The sequence below is a fragment of the Microtus oregoni genome, unplaced genomic scaffold, assembly GCF_018167655.1.
Source record: "Microtus oregoni isolate MIOR12 unplaced genomic scaffold, Mior012 000005F_ref0000423, whole genome shotgun sequence".
NCBI classification, from domain to species: Eukaryota; Metazoa; Chordata; class Mammalia; order Rodentia; family Cricetidae; genus Microtus; species Microtus oregoni.
The window spans coordinates 15,520,001-15,541,851 of NW_024543064.1; the positions used below are offsets into that span (position 1 = coordinate 15,520,001).

General features: G+C 56.4%; 1 protein-coding gene across 14 annotated transcripts in view; it reads right to left on the reverse strand.

Moving 5' to 3' along the window:
* Positions 1 to 2,275: 2,275 nt before the first annotated feature.
* The window catches only part of LOC121447989 (RAP1 GTPase activating protein), a 62,427-nt gene continuing 42,851 nt past the window's right edge, over positions 2,276 to 21,851 (reverse strand). For 2 of the 14 annotated variants that reach the window (XM_041651485.1, XM_041651480.1), the window contains 22 exons: positions 21,362 to 21,409; positions 20,624 to 20,662; positions 20,076 to 20,261; positions 16,546 to 16,649; positions 16,234 to 16,312; positions 15,825 to 15,878; positions 14,785 to 14,868; positions 14,484 to 14,584; positions 14,223 to 14,352; positions 13,134 to 13,289; positions 12,751 to 12,822; positions 12,110 to 12,196; positions 11,672 to 11,809; positions 9,861 to 9,992; positions 7,997 to 8,074; positions 7,048 to 7,157; positions 6,039 to 6,152; positions 4,868 to 4,991; positions 4,128 to 4,177; positions 3,752 to 3,886; positions 3,537 to 3,577; positions 2,276 to 3,239 (listed from right to left, as the gene is read on the reverse strand). In XM_041651485.1, coding sequence (XP_041507419.1) covers positions 3,541 to 3,577; positions 3,752 to 3,886; positions 4,128 to 4,177; positions 4,868 to 4,991; positions 6,039 to 6,152; positions 7,048 to 7,157; positions 7,997 to 8,074; positions 9,861 to 9,992; positions 11,672 to 11,809; positions 12,110 to 12,196; positions 12,751 to 12,822; positions 13,134 to 13,289; positions 14,223 to 14,352; positions 14,484 to 14,584; positions 14,785 to 14,868; positions 15,825 to 15,878; positions 16,234 to 16,312; positions 16,546 to 16,649; positions 20,076 to 20,261; positions 20,624 to 20,662; positions 21,362 to 21,409 — 2,058 coding nt within the window. In that variant the 3' untranslated portion in view covers positions 2,276 to 3,239; positions 3,537 to 3,540. Of the gene's footprint in view, positions 3,240 to 3,536; positions 3,578 to 3,751; positions 3,887 to 4,127; positions 4,231 to 4,867; positions 4,992 to 6,038; positions 6,153 to 7,047; positions 7,158 to 7,996; positions 8,075 to 9,860; positions 9,993 to 11,671; positions 11,810 to 12,109; positions 12,197 to 12,750; positions 12,823 to 13,133; positions 13,290 to 14,222; positions 14,353 to 14,483; positions 14,585 to 14,784; positions 14,869 to 15,824; positions 15,879 to 16,233; positions 16,313 to 16,545; positions 16,650 to 20,075; positions 20,262 to 20,623; positions 20,663 to 21,361; positions 21,410 to 21,851 lie in introns of all 14 variants that reach the window. The other 12 variants (XM_041651476.1, XM_041651481.1, XM_041651479.1 and 9 more) reach the window with 10 other exon arrangements.

Below are 21,851 nucleotides of genomic sequence, written 5' to 3' on the forward strand. Positions count from 1 at the left end.
TTTGGCAATGTCCTGGAGTTGGTCATAGATATCCAGGGACACCTCTGCTGTGGGGGTGGGGTGGTATGGGAGGACCCTCATTTTGGGCATGGATTCTGCACCAGGCTTCATGCATGGCTCCTTAGAAGTATAACAGTGTCCCAGACCATACGTAGGTTTGTCTGTGTCAAGGTGACACTTGGAGAGACTTGCCCACAGGGAGCTAGGGATGCCAGGGATGCGAGGTGCCCCCACTGTCTCCTGGGGCAAGAGCTGTTGTTTCCAGCACCAGGGTTATTTCTAACAGAGCCCGTTGCTTCCCGGACCTGGTACCCCCCGCCCTAGCCTTAATTCCAGCCTCGGGTTAGTGTCCTGGCTTGCTCTCCCCACCTCAGAACCAAGGGCAGGCATGGAACTGGCATGGGGACAAGAGAAACAGCACTGTCCACTTTGATCCCAGAGGCAGGATCCATCCTCGGCCTCCCTGAGCCCCACCTTGGAGCTAGAGAGGAATGGCTTGGGCCATGCACTGCGGCCTGGAGCCTTCTTCACGCTGCACCACTGGCGCAAACAGGCAGGGGAGAGGCAGGGCCTGGCCAGAGCTTGCTCTCCTGGCTATTCACCTGTTTTTGTTGCAGGGCCCTGCTGCTCCAGCTCAGCTTTGGGACAGAGCAGGGAAGTGGATACACAATTGAGCAAAGTCCCAGAAAGGGATGCTCAGCCCAAAAGCCTGCAGTGCTGAGGCTCAGGGAAGCATTCCCAAAGTCTCTCAACTATACCTGTGTGTGGAGCCAGCCCCTGGGACAATGTCCTCTGGACACAGACTGGACTGCATCCTCTGAAGGCTTAGCAATAAGGATGTCTACGGGTACCTCTGTTCAGAGGCCCTATCAACTCTGCTGCTGTCCCCAACCCCCGTGCGCTAGTGTCTGAGCCCTGTGGCTTCAGCTGCACCAAGACCACTATGGTGAGGCCTCATTCAATGAGACCTCATACCAGGGACCACAGAAGAGGAAGTGGAGGGCCAGATGCCTCCTTTGCCTCCCTGAGCCCCACCTTGGAGCTTGAGAGTAATGAATGGCCAAGGTCACCAGGAGAATGAACTCAGAGTCCTTGTCCAGGAAGCTCTGTAGGCCTTAGGCTGGGGCGGAACGCAGAGCGAAGCTGAGCTGGTGGGAGATGGGGTGACCTAGGAGGGGAACCACCAAGCCAGGGTAGCTTGGAGCCAAACCCTGCTGGTCAAGCCTGGAATCTGGGTATGAGTCACGGTCCCTGGGTGGCCTGAGGCAGCCGAGGGTCATAGCAGGACCCTGTCAAGAAAGGCATGGTACATCTTAGCCTCCCAGTGTCCTCAGCATCTTCCTGGGAAGGTGGAAGTGAGGTAGGGACACCAAACTTCTAGAGAAGCTGAGCATGGCTACTCCCTCTGAGCTCAATTGGATAGCTCAAGTTCAATGTCCCACTCATGAGTCTCCTGTGGCTCTGTCCCTGAAGAAACCCATCCTCCATGGTGCCTCCAACCAGTTGGGACCATCAGACTCCATCAGCAGCCACCACAGCTTGAAGTGACTCTTCACTGTCATCCTGGGCTTGGCATTCATGGCCATGTGTTCTCTGGCCTCACCCTAGCCGATCTCCTTGTCCCTTCTAGGATGGTCCTGACTTTGGACCCCTCCCAATTTGAAGTGCTCTCCAGCCTCTATACACGCAGGACCATCTCCCAGAGACCTCTTCCTCCTCCACCCTGTGGCTGGTAGTTCTACACTGTGACCGCCTGAGGCTGGGACGTTGACCTTGTCTCTGTCCCTGCTGGCAATCCTTTGGTGCCCCCTGGTGGTCACATAAGGGAAACCCTCAGGATTTGTGGGTATGAGCTCAAGGAAAGGAGATAATTGTTAGTTGATCACCTACTGTGTGCTGGCCTCTATGTCTGGTGACTTGTGTACCCCAGCTCGCTGGATGCTCACAGATACCCCCTGAAGAGGTCACAAACTCACCCTGCTCCTGTAAGAGGAGAATGACTTCCTTACCACCAAGCTAAGGAGAGATGGTGCCAGGGCTGACCGCAAAGCCACTTTTCCTCCATGGGGAAGGGCACAAGGTGGGGGAGGGGTGGGGCCATGAAAAGGAGGCCTCAACTGGTGTTCACAGACCCTGTGGCTTCCTGGCCTTGAAGGTACCCCGAGGCTCAGCAGCACTGGAGGGAACAGGCTCATTCCCTCCACTTTGGGTCCTCTGGGCATTTACCTGGAGTGTGTCTATTCGGGGTTTACACAAAGCCAGGCTCAACTCGCAGTACAATAGCGATAAATAGAATTTATTTTGTACAACCCTTACTGACATACATGTAGCCACAGGGCTTCCAAAGTGGGTGTTGGGGCATGGCTCCTAATAGTGAACGGATACACACACACGGACGTGGCTCACAGCAGCTATGCCTGGCAGCCCCCGCCACTGCAGTGGTGGGAAGGGGATGGCCTGGACTCCAGACCAGCTGAGACCCCTCAGCCCAGAACGCCCAGGAGCGTGGGGTGGCAGGGTTAAGCTGGGTGCCGGATGAGGAGCCAGGGAGGACCCTCTTCCCAACAGGGGACACTTGGCCATCGTGTGGAGGCAGTGACAGGACGTTGGCAGGTCTGTGGTAAAGCTGGGGGCTCAGGAAAGGTGACAGGTACAACAGCCCCAGCCCTTTAGCCCACCTGGGGCCTCAGGAAGCAGTCGGTATAATAGGAGGTCCCCAGGAGGACTAATGGCCCCCTTCAGGGTGGGTGCATGAAATGGGTCTTCAGTGACCTCTAAAATAGTCTTGTCCACTTGTAGCAGAGATGCCCGGGGAAGGAGAGTGCCCTGCCCAAGGTCCCACAGCAGAAGCCCCACAGGACTCCCTGCTCAGTGCTCCCTCTGAACACTCTGCACACCTGCTGCTTCTACGGTGGAGTGTGTGCTCGCCATGTTCCCTCTCCTCCTACTCTGCTCCCCAGGAGTCCACAAGGGAATCCAGGGGACAGAGGCCCAGGTAGGGGCAATCCAGGGCCAAAGTCCCTGCCCACACCCAGAGTCCCAGTCTGGGGTGGGGGGTAGGGTGATGCCGGCAGCATCCACTCCCAGCTCTGGATGGCTCCGCCCTGCGGAGACAGCCCAGATGGGTGGGCCAGGGGGGGTTGGAGGCAGGGGTACCAGGGGCTGGGGTGGCTGTGGGGCAGAGGACCAGCTGCCTGGATGTGGCGCAGCATCTTCTCCTTGTGCTTCTGAGGCCTCATCTGCAGGGAAAGGGAGATGAACTCAGAGGAAGAGGACAACGGACTGGGAGGACCAGGCATGGGCTCCTTCCATCCATGGGTATCCCCGGCCTTCCCCAGAGTCCATGATCGCCCAGTTCCTTTTGGCTCCATCAAGCTCCCCAACAACTAATAGGCAGAGCTGTGGCAGCACTATGAGCGCCACTGCAAATATAGGGAATGAGGCCAAGAAGCACCAAGACTAGCCCTGGTCCCCAGTCACCAAGGCACGAGATTCACCCTCCTTCACCCCATAGGATCCAGTAAGTACTGGCTGACCTGCTCAGTCCCGCCTTCTGATGAGGTGGCAGCTAGCAGCCCTGTGGGGACAGATGCAGCCAGAGGTGGGGGCAGGAGACACAGAGAACCAAAAGTCATTGGATGAGCCCAAGTCCTCCTGGCCTAGAGGGGCATCCCAGCTGTCGGGGTCCCCTTGCTCCCTGGGTCCCTGTCCCCAATCAGCACTACCCTCTCCCAGGAGAGGTCCCTCATACCATCTGGGGTGTGTGCTGCTCAGATGTTTCCAGTTGGATCTTGATCTCGGGACACGCAGGGTCCCCCGACTTGCCGGCGTCTGGGTGGGGTGATCGTGTGAGGCCTGGGAAAGGGGGCAGGAGGGAGCCACCTCACTGGCCAAGAGGAGGCACCAAGGAGATGCAGGCATGGATGGGTGGTTGGTACTGGGGTTCCCCAACCCTGCCAAATCCCTCCCTTAGAGATCCTCACTCTTAACTCACCTCCCAGTTACCCTTTATTGTCCTGTGAGACCAGTCCACCTGCCCTGGACTACTGTCCCATGCTCTGGAGTATAGGACTAGTCCCTGCCCTCTGTGCCTGGCCCTCTCCCACCCGACGCAGCTATCCTGGTACCTGGAGAGCTGCCCCCGCTCGTGGTGCTCACACTGTCGTCCAGCCATGTGCTGTAGAGGAAGGAGTCCCGCTTATGGGAAGTTCCTGAGGATGACACGCTCTCCTGGGGAAGGGGGGGAGGTCAGCCCCACCCACAACCCCCACCCACCCCCATCCCTATGTTCTCCTGGTCCGGGTCTCAGGGATAGAACAGACCCAGTCCCTGACCTCAGGGAGCTTGAAGTCTCAGAGGTCAAGAGGCTGTGAAGAACCCTGTAACTCCTCTCTAGAAGGTCAGTGGGCAGGGCCTGTGTCTGCCAGGGTACAGGCCAGGCCAGTAGCAGGTACCCACTAGAAGTTAGTTAGATGAAAATAGCCAAGGTGCCGAAGGTGAGGCCCAGGCCACAGGGAGAGTGTGACTCGGCCTGGCAAGGGGAGAAGGGAGGAAGATGAGAGCAGTGGGTGCGAAGGCCTGAGGGTGGGATTGGCCCGTGACAGTTAGGGACTGCGGAGGAGTTCAGAATGTCTGAAGGAATGAGACAAGGGCAGAAGGAGCACCTGGGCCCTCGGGGGTCTCTGTGGACAGCACTTGGGGAGCCATGGAAAGCTAAGATTTGTCTGCATCTCCTCTGAGGCTGGGACACCACCCCCCACCAACACCTCAGTCACAGCCAGGCTTATTCCTCTGCCCTAAGCACCTCCAGAGGCCCAAGAGGCCCCATCCCACCGCTAGGGGGGCCCTAATCCCCCAGGCTTCTCACCAGGCCTGTGTCATCGCCGTCCACACCTTCCGTCTCCTCCACCACGCTGGCGAAGCTGCTGGCACTGGATGAGGATCTGGAAAAGCCTTGCAGCGCTTCCGCTCTCTGGGCAGCCGTCTCCACTCTGCCACACAGTGCCGTCAGCCAGCAGCCACGGCGGGCGGGCGCTGCCCCTCGTTCCCTTGTCCCCCACTCTCTCCAGGGAAGCTCAGCCAGGAGCCCCCAGCCAAGCACCCTCTGGCTGCCACTACAGCTCTTCCAGCCCCTTATCCTCCATGTTGTCGCCCTCTGGTGGTGGCTCCTCACTGCCCCAGGGACAGTCTGATGGCTTTGGCTTGATACTCAATAACTGTGACGCTTAGTGGCTCAGTCTAGTAACACGCACTGGTCCCCTGAGATAGTCTGTGATTAGGGGACCCATCTCACAGACACGGCAGCACAAGGAGGGTGGCACTCAGCCTCAGGTCACTCAGCTAAAGGCAGGACAGGGCCTTTGTGTCTCCTGCCCCAAGTCTTCCCTATTGCAAAAATTCCACAACCCAATTTTGTCCCTGCTCAGCAGTCTGACTCTCCAGCTCATGATGCTGAGACCTTGACCATGAGCTCTTGACCCCCACCCCCACCTCAGGCCTCCCTGCTTCTGGTCCCACCCACTTGCCAGCCTCTCTCAACACTGCTCTCTTCATAGGTTTTTCTTCTATTTCAGATAAAACTCAAAGCTCTCCCAGAGCCTCCAGAGCGATAAGCAGGTCTCTGCCCACCTTCTGACCTTGTCCCCACCCCCCCCAATGGTCCAATCCCCCAGTTTGCTCCAACTGCCAGCGGCCTTTCTTTCTACCCATCAGACATGCCTCAGGGCCTTTGCACTTGCTGGCCCCTCCCCAGAACCCTATCTCCACCAGGTCCATCAGTTCCTCCCTCGGCTCTGTCTAAAGACCCATTAAGGACACCTCCTTCCCTCCTGCACCCCTGCTAGCGACCCTGCTCTCTGTACAGATATGGTTTATTAGGTATATTGTCCAGGCCAGCAGCTCTGTAGCCCCACAGGCACACAGCTTGCCACTGTGTTCGGGAATACAGAGTGGGCACAGCGTGCACGAGGCACTCAGCGGAACACCAGAAAACAAATGAGAGGCTTCCTCCCCTGAGCCCAGTGGACCTGAAGGCCTACCTGTTCTTAGTTGTGGGCATCTCCGGGGAGCTCTGAGTGGAAGAGTTCTCTGACTTGGGCTCCTGTGAGACATGCCCGCTGTCTGGGGTCTTCTGACCAGCTGGAGGGCTCTCCCTGCAGGGCACACAGGGGCAGTGGGGGGACTCAGTAGGGAAGAATGAGGCCCAGGCCGTGAGGTGTGGTCATGGGCATGGTGTGGCCTTAGATGGGGTAGCTGTCCCTTCCTCTCCATGTCACAGTCTCCTAAAGGATGCCCAGCCAGGACTTGGCTACACCAGGGCTTGAGCCCAGGATTTAGATTCTAAGTTCTGGTGGCATGAGACTCGGCTGGCCACTGCCTTGTGCTCATGACAAGGGACCTGCACGACAGCCCCAGGCTGCTGGCTGTTTTCCAATCGCACGCTTCTTGCTGCAATGATGAGTCTCAGAGAAGCACATGCTTGGCATGCCCAAGGCTACACAGCTGAAGCAGGCTGAAGACCTCTTCTCTGCTTTCTGGGCTCAGCCTTGCCCACGGGCATTTACAGACGCTGCCAGCCCCTCTCACTGGCTGGCTGGACTGGGCAGGCTGTTTCTTGATCTGAAAGGTGCTGGTCCCAGGGAACCAGTGGAACTACTGTCAAAGCGCTTCTTCCTGAGTGAGAGTTCTCACGGGAGGGTTATGAAGCAGAGAACAGGCACTGGTCAGGGTGGGCTAGTCAGCTAGGTGCCCCTGCAGGTCAGGGTGAGCCAGCAGGCTGAGTGCCCCTGAGAGCCAGGGTGAGAGGTGCGCTGATACTCCTGAAGATCACGGTGGGTGGTGGGCTGGAGCCCCCTGCAGGTCAGGGTGGGCCACCAGGACTGGGTACCCTTAAGGTCGGAGCTGGCAGCGGCTGGCGCCCCTACAGGTCAGGGTGGGAGATGCGCTGGTACCCCTGAAGGTCAGGGCGGGTGGTGGGCTGGTGCCCCCTGTAGGTCAGGGTGGGCGGCGCACTAAGTGCTCTGATGGGTCAGGCTCCCACTCACCCACCTCTTCTCCTGCACCTCCTGTATGTTCTCGATGCCAATGGCGCTGCTGCGGCGGGAGCCAAATGGACCAGACTTCTTCCTTGTGGGGCTCTTCCCAGGGACAATCAGAGACTGTGGGGAGAGACTCCGACTCAGTGCCCACCTGCCTTGCATTCCCAGTGGCCCCACCTCCCCCTGGGGCCCTGCCACCGCGCCCTGAAGCCAACAGGTGATGAGCAAGAAAGGAGAGAAAATGTGCTTTCTGGAGGGAGGGCTGCCTGATAGATGGGCAGGCTCAGAGAGGGCCAGTGCTGCTCCGGAGAACACAGAGCATGGCTGTGCTGGACCTTAGTCCGAGAAGGGCAGGGTTAGGGTTAGGCCACTAGGGTTAGGAGGAAGGACAAATCCTCAGACTCTTGCCCCTGGGCCTCATGGGAGTTGCAGCCTAAAAGTAGTCGTGAGAAAGCAGTGGTAACCCCAGCCCCTGCCAGGGCACCTGCACCCTCAGATTTCAGGCTCTGTCCCCCGAGTAAGGACACCCCCCTTTACACACACTATGGAGGGAAGCCCGGCATCAGAAGCGTTGGGAGATAGCAAGTGGTCCCTGTGGGGGTATGAAGGGAGGGACAGGACCTGCAGGCAGCTCGTGGTGTGGAGGGGACACAGGGAGAGAAGGATGGTGCTTCATGCAGAACCGGCAATATTGGGAGACGTGCAGCTGGGCAGAGGGTCTTTGAGTACCAGATCCCGGCAAGGACCCAGTCCGGGTTCTAGGGGCCAGGCCAGGGCCTGGGGACTCTGACCAGGTCCCAGTATCACCAGAGCTGTGGCACTCTGCCCTGCACGCCCTTGGGCCTGTCCCGGGAAGGGGGCAACGTCCCCAATATGGCCTCCGTCCTGAGAGCGAGCAGAGAAGAGCGCGTGCAGGTGCAGGCAGCTCCAGAGCCGCGGCCCCTGGGTGGGATGACAACCTCTTCCACAGCTCCTATGCCTAAGGCGCTGCCCCGGCGTCCGAATCTACTCGCGCTTTTCCCGGGAATAAGCAATGACTGGCGTGGGGCAGAGAGGTACACAGTGGAGGGAGAGAGAACACAGAAGGATGGAGAGAGAGAGACAGAAACAAAGGAAGCAGTGGCAGGTGGGTACCGCAAGAGCACACGACACGGGCAGAGAGAAACCAAGGGGTAGGGAGGGACAGTGGGACACAGTGGGGCAAGGGAGGTGAGACAGGGAGAGTTGGAGGGGGTGCAAGCGGACAGGGACGAGGAGGAATGGCAGATGGCGAAGGGAGAGAAGGATGAGGAGACAGGATAAGAAAAGGAAACCACGTGAAGAGAGGGAGAGTTGTGCAAAAACAAAAACAGAAATGGGTCTGGTTACTGCCACGGCAGGTGCTGCTGGCTTGGTCCTAACCCGGGGCCCCTCCACAGCCACCCCCAGGAGGCCAGGCCACTCCACAGGCACGAAGGGAGGGGCTGAGAACCTGGGTTGGGGAGAAGTTGGGCCAGTTCCTAGATGACAATGGACTTGGTGACCACTGGACAGCAGAGACCTCACTTTGCTCCCCTGGCCAGACCAGACCACACGAGAGATGGTAGGGAGAGGGGAGACTCCCACCACATGACACAGCCACACAGCACGAAGCACAGAGCCTGGCATGCAGCAGACAGGAAGAGAAGAGTGGGCGGCTGGGTAGGTACACGGATGGATGGACTGGTGGATAAACAGACAGATGAATGGCTGGGAAGATGGATGGATGTGTACGTGGGTGGATGGACAGGTGAGTAGATGGATGCATGGATGAGTAGTATGATGGGTAGACGTGTTGTTGTATGGGCAGATGAACGGATAGATGCAGAGGTGGGTGGACGGGTAGGTGGGTGTGTGAGTGCATTAATGGGTAGATGTATGGGAAGGCAAAGGGCAGAGCAAGGGGGGGCAGTGTCTAATGTGGCCACTAGATGGCGCAAAGCAACTAAATCATAACGTAGGTTTGTAACATTTGCTGAGTGTGAGGGGGGGCAGACTCCTACAGAGCCTGGCAATTAGTAACCATAGAGAAGGGGTTCGTTCAGGAGAAGCCCACACAGAAGCCCAGTTCCAGACACATAAAAGACAGTCACAGGCATTGAGGCCCTGGCTGCCACAAACACAGAATGCCACACAAGAAATGTCCACACAGCAACATACATCCTAACAGTCAGCAGGCATCCCCCGATAATCAGGGCTTAGCACACATCACTTGTTCACATAGCAGCCCAAGTCCTGACACACAGTAGGTGCTCACGCAAAAGCCCAGGGTTGGGGCACAGAGTAGGTGCTTACAGAGTAGGTGCCCACACAGCAGCCCAGTTTCCAACACACAGTAGGTGCTCACACAGCAGGGGGGAGGTCACATAGTAGGTGCTCACAAAGTCATGTCCACACAGCAGCCCAGGTCCCGACACACAGTGATGCCCACAGCCTGACATACAGAGGTGCTTCCAGAAACCTAAGGCTTGACAGTAAATGCCCACACAGCAGCCCAGTCCCCAGCACACAAAGGACAGCAGGAGGGTCAGGACACAGAGGCTGCAGAAAGTCACACCCAAATAAACAAACGGCCAGGTGGAGAAGGCCAAGGGGGTGGGGAACAGTATCCCAGTATCCTGATTGGGGCACTTGGCCATTGAGAATAGTGTCTATACCAAGTCCAGTGCCCATGATGGACACATGAACAACAGGGCCATGGGAGGTGGTAAGGCCAGGCCTTAGGAGGCAGGGGAAACCAAGGGCCCGGGGCAGGGGGGGGGGAGCAAGAGGTAGGAGGGCAGGGGGAATGGGGGGGACACTCACTATTCCAGCTGCCTTGGCCAGGTCAGGGTTGTTGGGGGTGAAGCTCCCACTGTGGCTCGTAGACACGGTGTTGGGCTTCTTGTTGCTCAGTCCCATGGCATCCATGGACTGGCTCCGGCTCCGGATGACCCTCTGTGAGAGCAGGGGTGGGTGTAAAGGAGGTATGGGCTTTCTGGGAGCCTCTAACCTTTGGGGAACCTCAGGGATACACGCATCCGGTCCCTCCCCACCAGGGGCACTCAGGGTGAACCTCGGAAGCCCCACCGCTTTGTGACAGAGCAGTTTCCCTGTGTGCCACACAAGAGGCAGGGATACAGAGTGCTTAGGAGTAGCTGGGCTTCGGATGCCTCACCGGCATGTTGTCTCGTGGGTGTCATGAGGAAGACAGGCAATACTGAGTATGTACATAACTGACTGCTCCTCGGGAGCCCTGTGGGACCCTCTTAGGGTTCTTTCCCCTTCTTTCTGTCTATTTCCAGACCATGCTAGACCAAATGCTTCCTCAGGAGCCAGACAGTGTATACAAACTCTGCCATCCAAGCCTTCCACAAGACAGTGGGACTATCTAATGCGCACATTACCCAGGAGAAAACCTAGGCAGAGGGAAGCCTGGGGCCCATAGGGCCAAATCCTGTGCCCTTCCCTGCAGACTCCATTGCCTTGGAGGCATGCTTTGACATAATCCAGGGCCCCTACTTAGAACTAGCCAGATGAGAAACTTCTAGATCCTGTGTTCAATCCATGGGTCCCTGGCTCTGGTGGCAGGGCAAGGGCTCTCTAGACCAATTTGTTGGTATCCTTTGTGGGCCACTGGACTAATCTCCCTATAGGAACCCACAGTTCCAATGCAGCTGAGCCTGGGTGAGGCCACCTCCCACCGGTGGACTTGGAGGAGCAATCCCTGCCTAGCGTCCAGCACCCAGCAGCTGGTGAGTTCAGGCCCCATTCAAAGGTGGGGGCAGAAGTCTCCTTCCACTTCCTAGCTCTAGTTTGTCCTTGCTCTGGTAGATGGAGCAGGCATTTATACCCACATTATGCTAACCTGTTTTACAAATAATTAAAAAACGTTTGTGCATGATGGGCTGTCATGACCCCCATTTCCCTACTCAACAGATAAACTGAGGTTTGGAGCAATGCCCGAGCTGGTAAGTGGCAGGACTGAGCTGGAAACACAGGGACTCCATACTCTCAGCTAAATCACATAGTACCAGGGGAGGTCACACAGCGAGCTCCCTCTGCAATGTCACCCGGTCCACATATGCCTCCTGAGCCCATTTCTTAGAGACATGACAGACCCCCTCCCCTCTTTTTTGCCCTCAGATTTGGCAGTCACAGTCCGTGACACCAGTGGCTCCTTGCTGCTGTCTGGAGGACTCCAGCTTTTGATGGGGCTCCCAGGTAGACCCTCCCCTGAGTCCTTCCAGCCGTTAACTGCACCCCAAACCAGAGCCCCACTTTATACTCTTCCCCCTGACTCAGACTGCCCAAAGCACAGAGCACATCTCCAGATCTCAATGCACCTGAAAGTGTAGGTCCACCAAGCTACGTCCTAATCCTAGCCACACTTCTAAGCAGAGATACAAGTCCTCAGCCAGACCCCGCCTTAGCTCCATCCCCAGGACTCAGAACAAGACCTGCCCTAACCCACCTCACAGAACCCCACCCCCTCAGACCCCAATTCTAGGACTAGGGCCACAGCCCCTCTCCAGGCCCATCCACACCCGGCTGCCTCGAGCTGTCATGTCCCATTGCTTCTCCATCAGCCTCAGCCTGCCCGAGCCCCATCCTGCAAGGATGCCCAGGGCCTTCACCTTGAAAGACTCGAAGAAGCCGCCGCCACCGCTTCCGTTCTCCATCTTATCATCGTCGCCACCCAGGCCCATCATGGACTGGCTGTGGATGTGGAGTTCCTCATAGAGTGTCTCCAGAAGGGCAACACGCGTCCGCTCCTGTGGGTCGGCCATGAGAGACCCCAGAGATCAACCCCTGACCTGGCAATTACAGTCGTAGCTTCACCTACCCTGTGCGAGGCATGCCGAGGTCCTTAGGTACTTGTGCTGGCTTCCCCAATTCTCTAGCTCCCTCCTCCTGCATGGCATCTTCCCCCTCCAGCCCATGCTGGACACTGGCCTCTGCTGCCTCTCACTTCACCCGTATCTCTGTCCGCCCCAGTCAGCCCCCCAAAGTCAAGGTCTGAGCATGCCTTCTCCCTCCAGGGTGGGGAGCATCCATCCCTCCATCCACATTACCTCCAGTTTGGCAAACTTCTCTGCTTTATAGCAAGCATACTCAGCGTTGATCAACTTCGTCAGCAGAAATTCCTGGAACTCAGGCCCCTGGGAGCCCCCAGAGTGGAGGAGACAAAAGGAGGGTCAGAAGAACACTAGAGAAAGGAGCTGAGCTCGGTGAGTCCGACTGGAGCTCCCGAGCTGTGCCCTACTGGGGCCTGAGGTCACCCTCTCCACTCCCAGAGGGCTTCTCCTTGGACTCAGCTCTCTAGCTGGGCACTACAGGGGACTCTGTATCTCTGATGGAACCCCCCAACTTGGGAGGGCCCAGCAGAACATGCAGGGGGAGGGAAGGATCAAACCAAGGTTTGCCATGTGTAGCTAGTGAGGGGTTGACAGGGACATGTGTACACCCTCCCCCAAAGAAAGGACAGACCGACCAAGAGAGAAGAGATGAAAGGCCACAGTCAGCTAGTGAAAATGCCAAACAGCCCTGCCGTGGACTCTGTGACCTTGCAGAATAAGTCACAGCATTTATCAAGACAAAGAGAGGCAGCTCAGCTGAAGGGTGAAGGGGAACCTAGATTCCCAGTACAGAGTTGGCCTTCGGGTTCTCCCACTTCAGTCCTGCTCCGGGCCAGGGAAGCAGGGCTGCCTCTCACCTTCCTGAACACAGCAGGATCCGGGAGGGGGGGCCCAAAGAAGGGCACATCGTCTCTCGCGGTGACAGAGACCTGGAAGGAGAGGAAGCTGTTTCTGTGGGATCCAGAGCCCACTCTACTCACAACATCTAGGACCCCTAAATCGGTCCATGGGGTTCAGGAGGCTCTGGGGCTGCCCAGAGAGGGAACCTTCTAAGCCAGAATTCCAGCTCCTCCAGCCACTGCCCTGAGTCTGCAGGGTGGGGCTGGTCAGGGAACTGCATGAGGACCTGAAAGCTCGGGAACGGGTAAGAACAGACAGAATAGGAGGTAAGTGGCCCCTCTAAAGAGGGGCCTTCCTTCCTCACAGCCCACAAGCCCTGGGAAGCCCCAGTTTCACCCACCTTGTAGAGGGGACCATCGGGGCAGCCCCCCTCTGCCTGCACTACCACGTAGGCGTGCAGAAAGTTGGATGCAATCATGTCCGGCACGAAGGGCGTGTTCTCATCCTGGAAGACCACGGCGACGATGTCGTTTCCAATATGCCGCTTCCGCTGCAACTGAGCACAGGGCCACAGGCGTTCACAGACTGGCCATGCAGGGTGTGGGACGGGGGTGCCCAGAGGGTGTGGGGTTGGAGGGGAGACGGGGCAATCAGAGAGCACACCTAGGGATGTTTGCTCCAGCCCACCCTCAGTATGGCAGACTTGTCTTAAGATTATTCCCGTTTCCTTGGATACCTCTGACAGATGAGAAAATGGAAGCTGAGAGAAGATTGATTCCAAGGCCTCCCGATGCCCTCGGGGACTTGAACCCAGGTCTCGAACCCGGGTCCCACCTCTCAGCCCCTCCCCTATCTCAATCCTATCTCAACACCCGCAAACATATTCCATCACTGGAAAATGAAATTAGTGTTGCTAATAGGGAAAACCAAAAGAAGAAGCCAGTAAGAATAACACAGCTCATCATTTATAACCCTTTTAGCACCATGGGCTGGGGACCGGAGTCAAGCAGATGCCCTGATGGGAACACTCAAAACAAGGTAAACTGAATTTTGAGCTTGGGGCTAAGAACATGCCTGAACTCCCTGTTCTTCATGGGACTCCCCACTTCCTTTTGTTAGCAACTTGGCAGCCTGTCACTGTATCTTAAAAGAGGTTCCTAACTCCTGGCTCTAAGTCTCAGGACCCCCACGTGACCCCACCAAGCCTCTTGTTCCCTCTGTGTAAATCTGCTCTAGTCACATTCCCTCTCCCTTTAACTCATCTACCTTGTAGATGTCATTATTATCATCGCTCCACAGAGGCAGAAGCCAGGGCTTTCCTACCTCCCCTCCACCTACAGCCCACCCTGAGGGGGGAAACAGGGAAACAAGTCATTTCCGCATCTGTTTGACAGGGCCAGTGCTGAGGCCGCCACGATGGACGTGGAACAGACAAGTGGATGGGATCACAGGTGACTGTAGGAAACAGGTAGATGGGTGCCCAGGCTACCTGCTGGGCGTCCCCTTCTGTGTATGGCAGCTTGGTGGACACGTGAAACATGATCTCCTTGTTGCGGAAGTTGCAGTACACGGACTCGGTCCCCGTCTGCCCATGAGTCACGTCCAGGCCTCCTCGGAACCTGTCCCCAGGCCCCCAAGGCCATGGCTCAGTCTCCAGCTCCAGTCAGGCCTCCCTGGGGCCAGGACGGGGCTCCCTCCCTGCTCAGGAACACGGTCCTATCTGCTCTAGTCATCTGACCCTGGGACTCACCCCTTGAAGTCTTGCAATTTGACTTTCTGGCCCAGAAACTCAAGGAACTCCACGAAGGCGGGGCTTTCCTCATTGGTGCTGAAGAGTTCCTCTTCAGATGTCTGGGGGCCACAGAGAGGGGCAAAGTCGCAAAGCTGCATTTTCTGAGTGACCCTCCCTCAGTCCCACTTCCTCCCAGAGTGGCCATGGGCAGTCCCCAAGCTCCTGGGAAACAGTGAGTGTTCTGGCAGGTGACAGTTGAGACTGGGGGGCAGGGACGGTGAGCCACAGGCTGGGCCAGGGGAAGGGTGGGTAAACACACCTGCCCCAGCTTCTGATAAATTACTCCGAACTTGAAGTTATTGCTGATAACGTGTTCATCAAAGGTGACGATGAGCCTGGAGGCCTGCGGGAGTGCCAAGTAGTGTGTGCTGGAAGCACTGCTGTGCTCTCCCTGCCTCCACCACATGCACACACACACACACACACACACACACACACCATCCTCAAAACAAGGTCATAGGGATTCTCCACTGGTCCTCTGCTGCTCGCTTTCAGAGAGCTTCAGTCTTTTGCCTCTGATCAGCATCCTGCAGACCTGTGCAGGGCTGGGACCTGGCTCTGATTCTGTTGGATTTCCAAATTCTACCATGAGCCCTGCCTATTATAGCCAAGGCCACCCCAAACCACTCTGCAATGCTCAGCTCACTCCCTGACACCTCAGCAAAACGTCCTCATGCTCCTTAACAGTTCAGCCATCTTGCCTTGGGGCCCCAAGCAAGTGTCCTTCCTCACTCTCAACCTGTTTTCCCCACTGAAACCAAGATGTGGGATTTGATTTCTGAGATCCCTTCCTTCACCTATCAGGATCACAGCCTGATTTAAAATATTCAGCTAGGACACCCACCCCACCCCAGGATATTTCAAGGCCATGTCTTCCAGATGACAGAAGCCACTGCACTTACGCCAGCATCGTCACAGCCATGGGAGCAGCAGGGTGGGGGCTCTAAGTACATCTGTTGTGGGGACGCACTTACAGGGCTATCAGTGTTATTCGGTCTCCCTATATCCTCTAGAAGGCAAGGACCATGGAAAAGAAGTCTAGAGCACAGACTATCCTAGGAAGCTCTCCAGACAACGTGAGATATTCCATGCAGGAGCAAGGCTCCAGGTAGGCCCTCCTTATCTGCAGTGCATCCTTAGGTAAACACAGAACCCTTCTGTGCTTTCTACCGCACACTGTGGGCCATGTATGGTCATCAGGGCAAACAAAGAGGGCCCAGCCACAAAAGGTATCAATAAGTGCTCACTCCTCCTCCTCCTGCTGTCACACACCCTGGGTGAACAAACCAGGGCAGATACCTTGGGGTAGAGCACAGGGTAAAATCGATCCACGTTGACATCTTCACATACCAACTGCAAAAGACCACAGGGAGGGGTGTGAGCTGGGGTCAAGGAAAAAGAAAGGGAGAGACTCTCTGCATCTTGGTAGGCAAGTCTAGGGAAGACAGCAGCGGAAAGGAGGGGGGATGGGCTGGTCTGGAAGCAACAGAGAAGAGTGAAAGACTGGGGGCCCTCACTGCTGCTCAGACTGGAGCTCAGAGAACTGGGGCCACCTGGGATCTGTGGGTGCTGTAAAGAGAGCTAGAAGCACAGTGCAGGTACCCAGGACTATACAAGGCAGCATGCACACTGGGTGAGATCAGGGAAGAGGCTGCCCTTAGAAGCAGCTGCCATCAGGCCCAGGGACCCAGGAGGTTCATGGTTTCACCTTTGCCATCTGGACCACATTGGGGAACTCAGTGAGGCAGGAGATGGGAATGACGTCATGGTAGGTCCGACACTTGGTCCTGGGAGGAGAGAGCTACGTTGGTGAGAGACTCAACAGTGGAAAGACTTCAGGGGACCAAAGGTGACAGCAGGGCACCAAGCCTGGCTAAGGCACTACCTTGCTGTGTGGCCTCAGGCAAATTCTTGCTCCTCTCTGGGCCTCCATCAGGAAGGCAGGTACAGGGAGCTGTGCTCGAATTCTAGACCTTAGTCCTCCCTACTGTCTTGGGGTTCCCCCTTCCACCGCCCTTACCTAAGCAGTAGCCGCAGGTGCTCTTGATCCCCGATGACATCGTACTTGAGAGAGAAGACCAGGTGGCCAAGAGCAGTGTCCAGAGAATAGTAATTGAAGTGCTCCTGCAGGAGGGGCAGGGGAAGTGAGGAAGAGGAGGTCTTGGCTTCTGGGAATCAGACAGTCAACTTGGTCCCAAGCAGCAGATACCATGGGCAAGAGCAGACTCTGCATCAGATTGATCTGCCCCGTACCAGTTGGGCAGCCTGAGGAGCACCTCCATCACTCTCCTGCTCTATTAGCTGGGAGGGAGGCCACTTACCTGGATGGGGCCCGGAAGTGAGGTACAGAGCCTGGCACTGTGCTCAAGAATGCCTGCTGGGACTTTATCTCTGGCTCCTTATCAAAGTCGGAGCCACCCACATGGTACATCTGTGTGTCTGTATGTGTATGTATGTATGCTCCAGTCCCTAAGTACCCAGCAATCGCTCTACAAGAAAAGCCAACTAGCCAGGTGGTGGTGGTATATGCCTTAATCCTAGCACTGGGGAGGCAGAGGCAGGTGGATCTCTTGAGTTTGAGGCCAGCCTGGTCTACAGAGGGAGTTCCAGGACAGACAAGGTTATACAGAGAAGTCCTGTCTCAAAAAACCAAAAGAGAGAGAGAGAAGGAAGGAAGGAATGAAGGGAGGCAGGGAGGAAGGGAGGGAAGGAGGGAGGAAGGGAAGGAGGGAGAAAGGAAGGAAGGAAGGAAGGAAGGAAGGAAGGAAGGAAGGATCGATCAACCAGATGCCCATGGTGGTAAACACCTGGCATTCCAGCCTAGGGAGGCTGAGGCAGGTGATCCCGAGTTCAAGTCCAGCTGAGCTACACAGTGAGGCTGTCTCAAGAAAAAAAGAATGGTAGGAGGGGCCGGATGGCCCACTAGTTGAGAACATGTACTGTTCTTCTGAGGACCCGACGAGCTCTGTTCCCAGAACCTGTGTCAAATGGCTCACAGCTGCCTGTAACTCTAGGGTCGGGAGATCCAATGCCCTCTTCTGACCTCCACAGAATGAAGGGAGTGGGAAGGGAGGGAGGGACAGAGGCCAACTACCAAGTGTAGGGCACTGAGAGGAAAAGAAGTCGAATAATTGATTGCCCAACTGTGGCTCAGTGGTCCCTGAAGTCAAGGCCCATGAGAAACAGGAAATGACGCATCCTAACTGACCAGGCAGGTTCCTGACATCCTTACCAGAAAAGAGAGGGTACGAGGGATACCTATGACAGGAATGGCACCCTCTCTATGGGAACCCAGGCCTTTGGGGGGAATCTTTTGGGAGGGAAATCCCTAAACTCAGAAGTGAGGGGTCGCAGCCCCAGTCTGGCCCTGGGCTCCCCCTGCTGGCTCGGGCCTGGGAGTGGAACTGCTCAGCCACACCCGCCCTGAGAATCAGTCACCCTGGAAGTGAATCTTGTTTAAACATGAACGTTGCGTTTGGAGGCAGGATGGAGAAAGAGGCAGGGCTGGGGGGTGTGCCCTCGAATTTGCAGTGCCCCTGAACTAGGTCTGTTGAATGGACCCAGACCCACAGATCCCCTTGAACCCAGCCTTGGCACAGGGTGGAGAAAACCCCAAGATGTCTGACATAGATGATCCGTCCATAGAGGAGTGGCAGGCACTTGGTCAGGAAGTCCAGGGGCAGGGAGTTCCCCACTAGGCTGGAGGAACTCTAGAGACACAGTGGGAGGTAGGATCATGGTCTCAGGAGATTGGTCCCTAAGGCCACCCTCACAGCCTCTTACCACCAACATGTGGTTCCTATACTGGGCACTGCCCCTTCCCTAGCCACCCCGACTCCTCCCCTCTGTCCTACTGACCTGACCCTGGTCACCACAGCCCCCTCTTGTTCTTTATACCTGCCATACCGAAGACCCCTGCTCCACCCAGCACTGTGACACCGCCGGTAAACCTTAGAGTGCCAACTATGCCAGGCTCACAGTCCCTGACTCCTAGACACAGCTGAGAGCACTGGACAGTGGGCACTGGAATGAAGGTCCCCCTCCCTCCACCCCAGGCTCGGCCAGGAGGTAGAATCGAGTGCTATTCTCTGGCTCCGTCCCCAGGCAAAGGCTGGAGCTTCAGCCTGCTTGGTTAGTCACCACACTGTGAATCGCCCCACCCACCCCCAACCAGACAGCACCAGTGATTTCCTAGAAGCAGCCTAGTGCCCTGGGTCCATACTGAGGCCACACAGCATCTCAATTATGCAAGTGTGCTCCTTCTTCCATTAAGTGCACGTATACACACACATGGCTTGACTGGGAGTCCCATCTTCCTGAACATCTTTTTCTCTTTTCTTCCGAGATAGGGTTTCCCTGTGTAGCTTTGAAGCCTGTCCTGGAACTAGCTCTCATAGACCAGGCTGGCCTCGAACTCACAGAGATCCGCCTGCCTCTGCCTCCCGAGTGCTGGGATTAAAGGCGTGCGCCACCACGGCCCGACCTAGTGAATGTCTGTGAGAGCTGGTTCAGTTCTAGGCTCAATAACTGATCTTGACCAAGTCACCTCACTGAGTTTGGCTTCCTCTTCCGCGAGAGCAGCGGGAGCAGGTAGGTGTGGTGGCGGCTACCATCAACCACATGTTATGTGCTTTGCAGGCTCCTGTCTTAGCCCCATTTTTACAGATAAGGAAGCAGTTGAAGAAGGTTAAATAAAACGCCCAAGATTACACGACCAAACCAACAGAAGGAGGATCCACCATTTGTACCCCAGAGGCTGCAGCACGGGTCTATTTCATGGCACACCAACAGCACCCAGTGTAATGTGGTCCCAGCACGGGTCCTCAACTCCCACCCAGTAACTTTTTTCATTTTGTTTCTGTTGGACAATATCTCGCTTTGTGGCCTAGGTAAGCCTTGAACTTCCGGTGATCCTCCTGCCTCAGATTCCCAAGTGATGCAATTTCAGCTCACACCTGATAACTCTGGAGCGTGACTGCCTTGCTCAGTACACACTCCACAGAGTACCACCGTGAGTGTCCGTCTACGGAGCAATTACCAGGCAGAGTCCCTGCCTCGAGGCTGTGCTGACAACCATCCAAGTCAGACTATGACACTCCTATCTTCCCAGCCCCTCCCCTGGCTGCTGAGGGCCAGGTCTGGATCGATTTTGTTTTCCATGCCTAGAGCTCAGTGCAAGACCAGGTATGCAGCTGGGGCTTGTGATCTGTTCACTCTGGAAAGCACTTACGTGGTTGGAGATACCATGCATCTCCTCATTAAGGCTTCCCAGCAACCATGTGAGATGGATGTCATAATTGCCATTTTTACAGATGGGAAAACTGAGGCTCCCAGTAGATAACCTAGCTAAGGCACATACCATGATGGGGTCTCTTTTCTTGACAACCATGCTAGACTGCCTTTTGCAACATCTGTCGACTGAATCAATGAATCTGAGACTCAGAATTCTGGGATACTGACCTAGCTTCATGAGACTCAGAATTCTGACCTAGCTTCAGCCTAACACCACCTCCTGTGGGACCCAGCCTCCCACCCCAGCCAGTCACTCACCTTGCCCAGAAAGTGCTTCCGGTAGATGCGCGCTGTCGGGTTGCACTCCAGTTTGACCTTGGTGGTGGGAGACTGCAGAGGCTCTGTCTCAGGGATGCTGGTGATTTCATGATTGGTGCCTTCAATCCAGTAGCCCCCAAACTGGGGCAGGAGGATGAGGGGGAAGGGCCCTTCTCGCCCCAGAACCTAGAGGGGGACTCAGCTGAGAGATACTCCACACAGCACCCACTAAAGCCCCAGGGCAACCTCTCAACCCAGATCCAGGACTAGCAGGCACTATGGGACAGTCCAGGGCTAGGAGACCCAAGGCTCTTGTCTACCCCTTTGGGGAACCTGCTTGGTTCCTTACCTTTCAGCACTATGCAAAGGGTGGGGGAGAGGGGGAGAGAGAGGGTGGCCCAGGGTCATGGGATGAAACGTGGGCGAGAGGCCTCAGATTCAAACAACCCCGGAACTCTCAGGACTGGAAAGTGAGTTTCCATAAGACAGCCCTGCATGAGGGCCTCCCAGGGTCATGGTAAGGGAGGGTGCGGGACTGAGGCTGGTACCTCATGGACACTTGGGTAGGGAATGTAGTCCTCCTCCGTCTGCAAAATATAAACAAACCACGGAGCAGCTGAGGTGAGGCTTTACCCTTTACACACACACACATGCACACACAGAGAGACACGTACGCATGCACACACGTGCTTGTTCAAAGGCTCCCTGAGTCTGATGTCTTTAGAAGCTTTCTGCCAGGGACAAGGAGGGTCCCTGCCTCCCCTGAGGAAAGCCAGGACAGACAGAGGCAGTACTCCAAGTAGGACCTCAGAACCCACATTCCTACCAAGCTCCTGGTGGTACCAGTCTAAGGACCACTCTGAGACCCCAGCCCTGAATGAAGTGGCAGGCTTATAGCCCAGCACATGCCTGCAGCCTGGAAACCTTCCCCTGGGTCCAGGCACATTCTCTAGGGGAGTCTCGAATCAGAGGACCCGTGCTGAATGAAGCAGGGGCTCCCAGGCCAATAAGGAAACACAGCCATGTGATGGCAGCCACCTTTGCAGCAACTCGGCTGGAGCATTGGCATGAGGTGGCCTGGAGGGGCAGGCACCTGCGGTGAGGAGGGCAGCAAGTGCTGGCTTGAGAGCTTTCCAAGGTCAGGGCAAGGCCTTACCAGCTGCTGAATTCCCAGGGCCAGGTGCCCTGCTCAGCAACACTGGCACACAGTGGCAACTGGGACCCTCTTCCTAGACCCTCCCCAGCCCAGGAGAGTGACTGCCCAGAGTCCTGCCTGGTCCACTTACTTTGAGAGGTGGTGGGAAGGAGCATCGCTGTTCATCCATCCTGCTGCCCTGCAAGAGAAGGTATGTCGTTACCCTTCTGCCGTGCCTGCCACAGGGAGCCCTTCCTGGGCTGAAGTCCTAAGACAGATGCCCATGTATGTAAGGGCACTTGCGGAATGGGGTGTTGACCAGCTCGTTCCTCAGGCATCCCCGTGGTGATGAGATCAGGGAGGTACAGCAGCAGAGAGGAGCTGGGGGCTCTGTGCAGGAAAACACGTGCTGCTGGGAGTGGGGGCAGGGAAGCATACTAAGGCATGTGGTGTGTGTGTGTGTGTGTGTGTGTGTGTGTGTTTGTAGGGCGGGGCTAGTGCATCAAGAGATACATGGAGGGGAAGGAGATGGAAGAGAGGGAAGTCGAAGAGGCAAAGAAACTGCAGGGATAGGAGCCGAGTCAGAGAGTTGACATGAAGGAGGCTCCAGAGCTTTCTTCAAGCCACCCCCACTCTACCCC